The sequence below is a fragment of the Mauremys mutica genome, chromosome 1, assembly GCF_020497125.1.
Source record: "Mauremys mutica isolate MM-2020 ecotype Southern chromosome 1, ASM2049712v1, whole genome shotgun sequence".
Taxonomy (NCBI): Eukaryota; Metazoa; Chordata; order Testudines; family Geoemydidae; genus Mauremys; species Mauremys mutica.
Window position 1 is genome coordinate 56,752,893 of NC_059072.1, and position 12,239 is coordinate 56,765,131.

The following is a 12,239-nucleotide window of genomic DNA, read 5'->3' on the forward strand; positions in this document are numbered from 1 at the left end:
GTGAATGCCAAAAGCAATCTAAAGTTGCTCCTAACCATATCACACAGCATGTCAGGTGCCTGGGAATCTTCTTCAGTTTGGAACTGCCATCTGCCATCTGCAATGTTTTCATGACAGTTAACAGAGCATAGGAGAGCAGCACAGGATCCATCCCTTCTCACAAAGATGCTGGGGTGCACAGCAAAGAAGGGCCATTGAAAAATGCTACCAAAGAAAGCTGGAAGCCTATGGAGTGCTGGGATAGAAAACAATGCATCACAGGATATTGAGCCCAGTTCCAAGATGCGCCGTGATCCCCTCCGCCTTCTCACAACACCTAGCGACAGAAGGTGTTGAGCTGGACTGTGGGATAGGTACCCACAGAGTATTGCTCGCACAGTCGATGATAGTTTCCCATGTGTGGATGTGTTCTGCCAACAGAGGGAGCGACTGTGAACATGACATTCTGATTTTCATTATGCCAACATCACCTTTGTCGACAAAGCTTGGTAGTGTAGACAAGGCCCATGAAAGGTGTCATCTCCTCTCCAGTAAAAGAAAGCCCATGGACATCAGACAAGCCATTGTGGAACTCAGTAGACAAAAGACTTGATTGATTGCTTCCCCCACACCCATGAAGAGGAGACATGCACAAACATTCATCCCATGAACTTGAGTCTGGAGGAAGGGAATATAAATGCCTGTCAAGAATTGTTATTCCTATGTTGCTTGGATGTCAGGAAGAGGGCAAGACTTCCAAGCATAATAAAGGGTTCCCCAGCTGTTTAGCGTGGGTTAGACTTAAAGGACATGCAGAGCTTGCACATTACAGCAGCTTTTATTACTTTTTGAAACCTAAAACTGTAACTCATTTTTGTGTGTGTGTTTCCCCGCTTTAACTTGTAAATAACTCTTTTCTTTTTCCTCATTAATAAACCTTTAGTTAGTTTATTACAGGATTAGCTACAAGTGTTGTCTTTGGTGTGAGATCTGAGGTACAATTGATCTGGGATAAGTGACTGGTTCTTTGGGACTGGGAGTAACCTTCATATTGCTGTGATTTCATTTTTGTGTATGGGACCGTCTATCACAAAGGCAAGCTTGCCCAGGTGGCAAGATAGTGATATTACCCAAGGGGACTGTCTGTGACTCCATGTTAAAGATGTTATAGTGCTTGAGGAGTTCACACTTGATACTTCATTGGTGAAATCTAAGTATAGAACACGCAACCAGTTTGGGATTTGTGCTCTGCTTCTTACCAGTCTGCCCTGAGATTGGCACACTTGGTTGTGAGCCACTCCAGATGGCCTACAATCTTTGTCCCTAAAGTCATATATTTGGTCATATTGAGACGCACATTACTTGCTTGTGTTTAGTTTACCAAGCAATCCAGATTGCTCTGTGGTGGTGACCTGTCTCTTAGTTATTTACCACTCCCCCCATCTTTATGTCACCTGCACACTTCATCAGCAATGATTTTATGTTATTTTCCAGGACATTGATAAAAATGTTAAACAGCATAGGGCCAAGTACCAGTCCATACAGGACCCCAACAGAAAGAAACATGTCCGCTTAATGGTGATTTCCTATGTATGAGACCTATCAGTTAGCCAGTTTTTAATCCATTTAACATGTGCCATGTTGATTTTATATCATTCTAGTTTCTTAATCAAAATGCCGTGCAGAACTAAGTCAGATGCCTTAGGGAAGTTCTAGTATCTATTACCTTTATTAACCAAACTTGTAATAACAAAACAAGTTTGTTTGATAAGATCTATATTCCGTAAACCCATGTTGATTGCCATTAATTATGTTACCCTCCCTTGATTCTTTATTAAATGAGTCCTGTATCAGCTGCTTCCTTATTTTGCCTGGGCGAGATGTCAGGCCTATGATTACCTGGGCTATCCTGTATACAGGGGAGAGGGATAGCTCAGTGGTTTGAGCATTAGCCTGCTAAACCCAGGGTTATAAGCTCAATTCTTGAGGGGGCCATTTAGGGAACTGGGGTAAAAATCTGTCTGGGGATTGGTCCTGCTTTGAGCAGTAGGTTGGACTAGATGACTACCTGAGATCCCTTCTAACCCTGATATTCTGTAACATTAGCTTTCTTCCAAATTCTCTGGAACATCCTAGTGTTCCAAGACTTCTTGAAAATAAGCATTAACAGCTCAGCAAGCTCCTCACTCACCTCTTTTAAAACTCTTAGGTGCATATTATCCAAGTTAGTTGACTTAAAGATGTCTAACTTTAGTAGCTGCTGTATAACATCTCCTGAGTTATTGTTGGAATAGAAACTATATAATCAAAATCATACAATATGACTACATCATCTGGCTTTTTCCCAGATACAGAACAGAAATATTTATTGAACACTTCTGTGTTTTGGGAATTACTATAAGCATTTCTACCATGTGTGACCCTAACAACATTGCAATGAAAGAGGCTCACTGATATCTGGTAGTGTATTTCAGGTGGCTTGACCATTTCAGTGTACTCCAACTCACTAATGTCATAACCTGTATCTGAAAGGTGACATGTAAGATATCCATAGAAAGCTAATATAATACTGATCATGCATATTAATGTGTGGTGTATGTATGGAGGACAAATTCAAAATTACAACATTGGAAAGTGTTAGCAAAGTGTGTCTGCCAGGCAGGGCTAAAGTTACCCCATGCTAGACATAGGAATGGGGTTCAGCCACCTGGAAGGTATTTCCATGGTACATTAAGAGGCATTGGGAATGCACTAGAATGTAAAGAGAACCATCAAGGCAACAGAGGGAGCAGATTGCAATAAATAGATCAATTTGCGTGTTAGCAAACACCAGTGGAGGAAGCCAGCATGCTGGTTTCATGCTGAAACTTCCTTCAGCAGGAGACTCCATGTTGCCTTCCTCACAGCTTGAATGGATTTTCTTTGGGGGGAGATAACCTTCAGAAGAATCCATTTAAAGGTTCACTGGGCTATAAAAAGAGAGGCAGAGAAACCCAAGTTATGTTTTACCTAAGAAGAAAAAGGAACTGAGTACTTTGGGCTTTTGTGGGAAATCCTGACCAGAGGGGTTGGTCAGCCATCTTGCTCGAGGAAGATTACTAAGGAAACTACCTTCAACAAAGGCTGTAGCTTGTTTTGTTAAGTCTTAGCCTCTAGAAAGTGTTATTCACTTTTCTTTGCTTGTAACCATTTCTAACTATCTTTTATACTTGAACTCACTTAAAATCCTATCTCCTTTTGTTAATAAATTTGTTTTACTTTTAATCTAAACCAACCCATTGCTGTGTTTGATTTAAAGCAAATGTTAACTTCAATTAATATGGCAAACTTCTGAGTATTGTATCTTTAAAGGAACAAAAGAACCTTAATTTCTCTCTGTATGGTCCAAGGGAGGGCTGGACCTTGCAGAGCACATAGTTCTGGGAAAATTCAGTACTGTGAGCTGTTGAGGTCATCTTGCCAGGTGTAACCACGGCTGGAGGAGGTCAGAGTGTCACAAGGGTGTAACAAGCAGGCTGCTGGAATCAGATCTGCTTAAAGACATTCAGCGCATGCTTGTCTGCTAGCTGGAAGTGTCCAGACAAAAGAAGCACAGCAACAGAGCATTTTGAGGCACTCAAGGTTGCAAGGCAGGCAGGGACACAACCCACTACTGGCCTGGATTGCACCCCAGAACATGACACCATTTCCCTCATGTAATGGACTAATAGGATTCCTGTGTTCCTGTGTAATTACAAAAACCCTCAATATTGTCCTTAATTCTGCCGGTCATAGTTTTCCTTGTGACCTTTTGCTTCCATTATCTATTGTCTACAATTCATAGCAATAAATATAAATTAGAATCTATTACGTTTCCCTTAGTTCCATTTGTTTTATATTATATATAAAAAGGGATAACTGCTTTTGTGTCCCTTCTGTTATCAAGTTGGTAATAACTTTGATGTCCTTGAATATAGTATAAGGATATAAATGAGGCCTGTCTACTGAAGCCATACATCTGAATTTCTTGACGTAGGGATGCACTTTTTGAGGGACTGAATAAAAATCATATTTGTAGCACAAATCCTAAATAAATGGATTATTGGAGGGTTGGGATGATGCAGTGTTTTTTCCAATCACCTGTGCAGCCACTCCTTGGAGTCCATAGGTTGTAAGTAGCAGCTGCTGGCAACCACTCTTGTATCTTCATGTTGTTTGTGGACAGCATATATGCACAGTTCATAGATCAACTAGCTGGACACCCAGCCTATATAAAACCCCATGTGCTCCCACTGAATAGGCTGCCGTGGCACTTGGCTCCATCCCATGGGGAGCTATGGAATTCTCCTCCTCCTTCAGAGCAACCTCTCAGATTCCTGGCCTCCGACACTGTCTAGTGGAACTGCAATGGTCCTGCTGCCTATTGGTCCTTCTAGAGGTGAACAGGCTTCATCCTTAATACGGGAAGCCATAGGAAGTACATAAGTTTGTGTTTGGTATGCACTTTCCTTTATGCATTGTTTTAAAATAGTACAAGTGATATATAAATCCTATAAGTACCGATCTGCAGCCTTATCACTACTATACATTTTGTGTGTGTGTGTGTGTGTTTTTAAACCTGTCCACTTGCAATGATGCACTGTTTTGAATTGATTTATATTTGAATGAGACAGCAGATTCTTTCACAAGAGCTTTCAGAGGGAAAATTACAGACCAATGCACAGGAAAACTGTTTTTCTCGACTTAGGTAAAAAATTGGTTATGCAGTGGTTGATACTGCAATAAAATAAATGTCCTCAAACTGCTGGCAACTGAATGTGAAAAGATTATTCCCACATTCCTACTACTACTAGTCTTTAGTTAGGTGCGTGTGCTGGTAATACTTGTGAGAGAAACCATTTTAAAATTAGCCTTACTGGCTGTCAAGATGACTCATCATCTTGATTCAACCTGCTTTATAGCTTCGACTAACTGATTTTGACTGGTGGCCAAAAAGAGTAACTTAGTTAGCGGTTTACAGTTTTGTAATTGAATTTTGTATTTTATATTTTTGTACTGTAGACAACCTCATTTTTCAATGAACCAGAGTATTCCCGTTTACTGAAATTATTTGCTTCAGGGCTGTGTTTCTCAGCACCACCAAATCTGGGTTACTTTGAAGAAAATTGTAGACCTACACTTCAGCCTGCATAAGTATTTACATTCTAAACATGTCAAATTACCCTTTTGAGCTGAAAATTGTCCCATTTGTTCATAGTTATGAAAATATAAGCAAAAATGGTTCAGGTTGTTTTTTAAAGAAAGAGAATAATAATAATTAAAAAAACCCAAAACAATTCCTATGAGGATTTTTTTTGTTTTGTTTTGCAATTTCTTTTTGAAGAATAGCAACCCAAAAGGTATGGACATATGCAATTTGGTAAGGAGATAGTGTGTGTATGCGTGTGTGTGTGTGTATATATATATATATATATGCAAAGATGTGCATTTGGCTATTCCGGTGGAAAACTAGTTTTTCATTTGGCTGAGTTACAACAGTTTAAACTTAGTTTGTCCAAGCCCACCGGTTAGTTTTTAATATAACAATCTATGAATGTTCATATGTGCATCTGTAAGCTGAATGGAATTTAGTTTTAATGTGTAGGTGCAAGAAGAACATGATCTGGCCTTTTTGGGAACCACTTCCCCTCCAATACACACTTTCTTGTTTTGAATGGAAGGAGCAGGACTTCATACACTATGTGGTTGCACACAAGGAATCCCACTGTGAATATATTGTGCTGTATGCAGTGTTCTAGTGCTGGCTAGTAAATAGTCCTATATGATGGAATTTCTTTGTTTTTATCTTTCCTTTAAAAATCAGTAACAGAACTTTCCCTTTACAGTACAAGAATCTTAAGGTTGCAAAGTGAAGTACTAAAAAATCCAGGAATGCCCAGGCAGCTTAAATCTTGCCTTAAATGCTTAATGCCAGGCCCAGCACTACCACGGGGAGACATTTACCCCCCAAACTATCTTAAAGGGCCCCCAAATTATTGTCAGAGAGGCCAAAGTTATAAATCACAGCAAAATACTGACACAGTAGCCAAATTTTACTCTCCTAAACTCTTAAAATACAATATTTTGGGGGGATCTAACTCACTAGCCCCTGGACTCCAGGAAGATGGTTTGGTCTTTTTAAATAGTGATATCTATGGTCCCCAAAATACCCACTTTCACCACCACCCCCCTGCAGAAAATAATGGGACCCTAGAACTGGCCCTGCTTTATGCAGTCCTGTGTTACAATGCAAATGAATTGATAGCATTCCAGAAGCTTATCTGTGGGTGCTAGCTCTAAGGATCAAATTCTGGGGAAGATATCTGCGAGTCTGGGCAACCTCAGCCAGCCATACTGCTGTGCAGCTAGGTTTCAGCCAATAATACAGCAGTAATGGAGGTGCACCACTACTCCCAACTAAATGCATTTTGATTCGTGGCCATGCTGACCATGTCCCTGTCTTGCTGACAATCTCCCTTCCATGGGACTACCCTAGAGGTCCTCTTTGCACCCTCAGGGCTTGCTGAGTCCTCTTGAGAGAGGGGACTCCACTGTTGTTATTCCCACTTTTTAAACTTCCTTTGGTCCTTCCAGGGGTACCCTACCCCCGGATGTGCCCCTAAAAGGGTTAATAATTCACCCATTCATACAAGGCTATCCAGTGCAACGTTGGAGTTCAGCGGCCAGAGCTGGGTGTTGGGAACCCACCTCCATGGGGCCTGATGAGCCATTGCCTCCCCACCCATAATTGCTGTTGAGCCACCGGCTCCCAGTTCCAAACACCTTCCTGGGGGAACAGGAACGGAGGGTCTCGCACGGGGTAGCAAAGAGAGAAGCCCCCAGGCAGTCCCCGCACTACAGCGCAAGAGGCTCAGAAGGGGGCCGGACAATTGCACAGGTGGCGCTTAGCCACTGAACAAGGCCCGGTAAAAACGCGGCAGCATCCACGCGTGTTTTCCGCTCCACGCACAGCGGCTCTGGCCGCCACATTCCTGCAGGCCGGGGGCGGGTAATATTCCGCGTCGCTCCCCGAGCGGCGGAGACGGGAGTCCCGCCACGCGCCCCCGCTTGTGGGTTCGGTTCTCGTCCTTCCCGCGGCCCCGCGGAGGGGCGGCAGCTGCCGCGGGCTGTGGGCGCGCGGGAGGAGCCCAGCTGCGAACCCCCCCAAGGCACGCAGGCAGCGGGTCCCCCCGCGGGCCGCCCGCGGCCGAGGCGAGCGCTGCGCAGGCTGTTGGCCAGGAGGGAGGCCCTGTGCGGTCGGCGCAGCAGCAGCAGCAGGAGAAGGACGCGGGCCAGCCATCGGCGGGTATTTATAGCACCGTGACAGCGGCGCCCTGCCAGAGCCAGAGCCGGGGCCGGGCTCACGTAGGAGTTTCCCGTTAGAGCCAAAGGTGGCTGCCGAGCTCGGTGAGTACATTGCATTTGTCTCGGCGTGTAACAGCCCCGCCTAGCCCCCCCGGTGTGCGAAAGGGGGCTGCAGCCTGGCCCCGCAGCGGCTGTGCCCACACTGCAGCGGGGTTTCCCTTGACGATGGGCAGGACTTTGCGCGGGGACCGGGGGCTGCTGCAGTTAGTATCGTGACACCCCCAGCGGGGGAGATTACAGCCCCTCTTCTGCCACTGTGTTGTTGGCATGATTCTTCCCCAGCAGGCACTGAAGCGTGTGTGCCCGCATGGCGAGGCGGGGGCGTATCACCGTATCAGGTCCTGATTTCCCTAATAAACAAACCACATTCAGTTTTAGTTGGAGACAATCGGTTTTAACGAGCTCCACTTATTAATTCTAAAAAGATTTTTAAAAAAAAAAGCCAAATCCTTGTAACCTATAAAATAGGTTAAATGAGCATGTTGCAGTCCACACGTGTTTTAAAATAGTCCCTAAATTTCGGAACCTTTGCTAGATGCAAAGAGCACTCTTCTGTTTATTTTCTAACCTAGTGCAACTAGTTAAAGCATTGGTTCCTGTTGTTACCCAAATAATGGCTAATAGGCTATGTCTTTTGCTCACGACCTGGTAACTCTAGGTTAACCTAGTGATTAAAATATTTGGTGGATACATGATTGTCTTGTCTTTGCCCACCTGCCTCTTAAATGTAAGATGTCTAATTGAATAGAATAATTAGGACTTTTCTTCATGCTAACAGTAGTACAAAAAGAAGACAGTAATGTACTGACTTTGTAGTCTAAAATGTATCTTTGGTTTCTTGTTGTCTGTGACCTTGTTAAATAGTCTTTAGCTTGTTTGAGTAATAACTTCACACTTCAAGTCACTTTCTTCAACTCATAAAGTTCTTCCAAAGATGACATATTTCCTTGTACTAGCTAATCAACTTTTAAACATACTAATCTATTTTGTGCTTTCTCTGATATATTTTTTGTTTTATATGAAGTTTGACATTGTTGCCCTGACTAGTAAATGTAATCTATTGTTTTTAATATTTACTGAATGTAATAGGAATCTGACAATAAGAAAAATCAGATATTGAATTTTTTTTAAAAAGTGCCTACATAAAGAGCTATACTTATCAGAGAGACCTTTGTCATTGAAACAAGTATTATTCCGTAAACATTTTCAAGAAGCATCTTATTTATTTATTTTTTCCACATTGTACAACACTGACAAAAAACTGTTTTTCATTCAGTTATGTAGACTATATTTTTAAATGCTCATCCTGTAAAAAGAGCTGTTGGATTACTTCCCCCTCCACCAGCCTGCCCACCCCAGTCTGGTTGCTTTGAACAACTGTAGTACTCTATAGCACTCCTGGCTTAGTGTCTTAATGAATACACAATGAACCTACACACTGAAATATTTACAGAGAGACAAATATGTAGATGGAAAAGCACTGAAACAGACCACATTGGAAAAAAAATATAAATCTGTGCTCTTATAAGTGAACACATTTCAAAATTAGAATCGTTCTTGTATTCATGCAAAGTTGTTTTGAAGTGCAGGAAATGGGAGTGCCCTGCTTAAAAGGTTGCATTTTATTGTGGCCTTTATCCCAAACCAGCTGAAGTAAATAGAAAGACTTCCACTGATCTCAATGAGCTTTGGGTCAGGCCCTTCAAAGATTAACTCTGGGATTTGTTCATTCCTCCATGTGTAGTAATCTCCAGTGGTGTTATCGGGAGGCTTATAAATCTCGCAGGTGATGAGAGAATTGACTATGTGGTTTTCATGCAGACTCAGTCCAGGTACTTTCCAAAGGGTGATGGAGTAGATTTAGTAGTAGGCCTGGGATCTATGTGTATGTGTGCAGGGGTATTGGAACAATTTGTATAGTGGGAGTGCTGAGACCCATTTAACCAAACTGTAAACCCTGTATATAATGGAAACCACTTCAAGCCAGGAGGTGTGCCAGCACTAGTTCCAGCACCTATGTCAAAGAAGAGATAGGAGGGATGAAAGGTTCTTAGAAGCAAAATTTGTGGAGGCTTTGCTGTATCTTTTTGAATGCATGAGACAGGCACTATGAATTTCAAGTGCCATATAACGTGTTTTGTGCTGACCCATATTCACGTGCCATGTTAATTGTGATGTAGTTGTACTTTAATAAGAATGTAGACACTTTAAAAATAAAAATGGCGTGCTAAGATGTATAGCATGCCTTTACTGAAACTAACAGGAAGTCTTAATTTTTCTTTTCCTGGGTTCTAACACAGCTTTTGTTTTAGGGTGACCAGATGTCCTGATTTTATAGGGACAGTCCTGATTTTTTGGGTCTTTTTCTTATATAGGCTCCTATTACCCCCCACCCCTGTCCTGATTTTTTCATACTTGCTGTCTGGTCACCCTATTTTGTTGGAACTGTTTATCACTAGGTTAGTCTAGAACAGGGGTCGGCAGCCTGCGGCTCCCGGCTCGCCAGGGTAAGCACCCTGGCGGGCCGGCCCGGTTTGTTTATCCACCGCGTCGGCAACTTCGGCCGATCGCGGCTCCCACTGGCCGCGGTTCGTGGTCCCAGACCAATGCGGGAGGCAGGAAGCGGCGCGAGCCGAGGGATGTTCTGGCCGCGGCTTCCTGCCTCCCGCATTGGCCTGGGACCGCGAACCGCGGCCAGTGGGAGCCGCGATCGGCCGAAGTTGCCGACGCGGTGGATAAACAAACCGGGCCGGCCCGCCAGGGTGCTTACCCTCGCGAGCCGGGAGCCGCAGGTTGCCGACCCCTGGTCTAGAATATCAAAAGTAAATCACTGAAAATGTAAAGTGGTTTGACTATTGAAATGTCTAGACAGCTTCTGAATTCCATGCTGATTGGTGGGTATAACAATGTACTGATATATCTTGTATATACAGGCAGACAACTGTCCTGAAGTATTTGAGAATGGGTAAAGGCTTCCGCTACTACTTCCAGCACCCCTGGTCTCGCCTCGCTGTGGCTTACCTGGTGATCTTCTTTAACTTCTTAATATTTGCTGAGGATCCAGTATCTCACAGTCGGACAGAAGCCAATGTTATTGTTGTTGGCAACTGCTTTTCGTTTGTAACAAATAAATACCCTGGAGGAGGAGGCTGGAGGTTTCTGAAGGTGCTTCTATGGCTACTTGCCATTCTCACGGGACTGATAGCTGGGAAATTCCTGTTCCATCAGCGTTTGTTTGGTAAGTTCTGTAACGCATTCAGTGACTTCTCACCAATGTTATCGCTGTGTAATTCTCTCTCTTTTTAAATTTTGTACATTATAATGTTTAAAACTTTTCAATAAAAACACTCTAAAACAACAATGATGCAGAAGCCCTATAGAATGTGGTACAACAAAGACTACATTCTTCTGACACAGAGGCCCATTGGTGCCAGCTGGCAAAGGGTTCACTTCTCTGTCAGCAACTCCTAATAGGCCTCACAACTCACTACAACTAAAACACCACTTTCGTAGTATTTATCCATAAAGACTGTCATGTAAGATATCTAACACAAGCATATGTCATACTGATCTTCATAATCGTTGTGAGATATGTATGTATGGATGATATTTAAGAAGTTATGTGTATATATACTGAAAATATATTCTGAGAGTCTGTATCAAGGTATGAGCCACTAGCACAGACAGGTTTCAGACCAGGAGTGCTTGTCCATCTAGCAAATTGAGACGCACATTAAGCATTGTATATATTTTTTCACAATGGGCCTCCCATCACTGGTTTGAACTGAATGCCAATAAAAAAAGAGACATGGGAAGTCAACAGGAAAAACGAGCAATGGAGGAGAAGAGTTTTATCAGTGGGTGCACGTCAAAGGTTTACTGGACTGTAACAAGGGGACAAATAAAGCATTTTGTTATCCAGCACTTCAGGAAGTAATCAGGCAGTGTGATTGCATGAGAACAGATCCAGACTAACACGGCTACCCCTCTGATGCATGAGAACAGGATCTCAACCAAGGTTGGTTGAAAATTCTGCAAAAAAGGCTTTGGGGTGAGATAAAACTACTTTAGACAAGGATTTTAGCCTGTTAACGTTAAGTTTAGTTTGAGATGGATGTTATACCTTTTTGTTTTATATGTCACCATTTCTGATTCTGTTATCCTTACTCAGTATTTCTTGAATCTTAATCTTTGATCATAAACTTATGATTTTCACTATAAATATATATCTTAGTGCTGTGATGTTATGAAGGACCTAATCCTGAATTGTACCTATCAAGCTGTGTGTACACTGTTCTTTTGGGGACAGCTCTCTGGTAATTTCTATGCGCGTGCAGTGATAGGGGCTGAGTGTTGCAGAGGGACCACTGCAAGAACTCGAGGGTTGGTGTGAACCTGTTCCTAGGCTGAACTGAGAGAGTGAGGTCTCTGGAGGCCTGGAAGGCAGGGGCTAGTGTTGCCAGAGGCTGTTGATTTCAGAGAGCTGAGCTGCAGCAGGCACAGACAAGACTACTTCACTCAGAGAGGGGAAAGGTGCTGGTGAAGTGCCTCACAACACTGGGTGCCCCTGGGGAGTATCACAACCCTCCCTCCTGGACATTAATCCAGTGCTAATCAAAGCCCCCATTAAGCACTTAAATTTTCATTTCAACTCTACAAGAGGGGCTGTATTTTAGCCAGTCTTTCTCCATCCCATCTTTTACTTCATCTGCCTTTTTTTCATCTCTTCTGTTTCTTTGTCCTCATTTCCATTTTCTCTTAGCTCTTCTCTTCCCCCCCCTGCCCCCCCTCCAGATTTTTGTACCATTTTCTATTTTTTGGTATTCTGTTTGCAAAAGAGAACTATGGTCTGTTACTCCTTGCAGCCTGTTCAGAGC

The 12,239-nt window shown here is 43.0% G+C and overlaps 1 protein-coding gene across 2 annotated transcripts in view; it reads left to right on the forward strand.

Moving 5' to 3' along the window:
* The first annotated feature begins 7,170 nt into the window (after positions 1 to 7,170).
* TMEM117 (transmembrane protein 117) overlaps positions 7,171 to 12,239 on the forward strand; it is a 360,911-nt gene continuing 355,842 nt past the window's right edge. For both annotated transcript variants that reach the window (XM_045032325.1, XM_045032335.1), the window contains exons 1-2: positions 7,171 to 7,404; positions 10,296 to 10,600. In XM_045032325.1, coding sequence (XP_044888260.1) covers positions 10,324 to 10,600 — 277 coding nt within the window. In that variant the 5' untranslated portion in view covers positions 7,171 to 7,404; positions 10,296 to 10,323. The remainder of the gene's footprint in view (positions 7,405 to 10,295; positions 10,601 to 12,239) is intronic.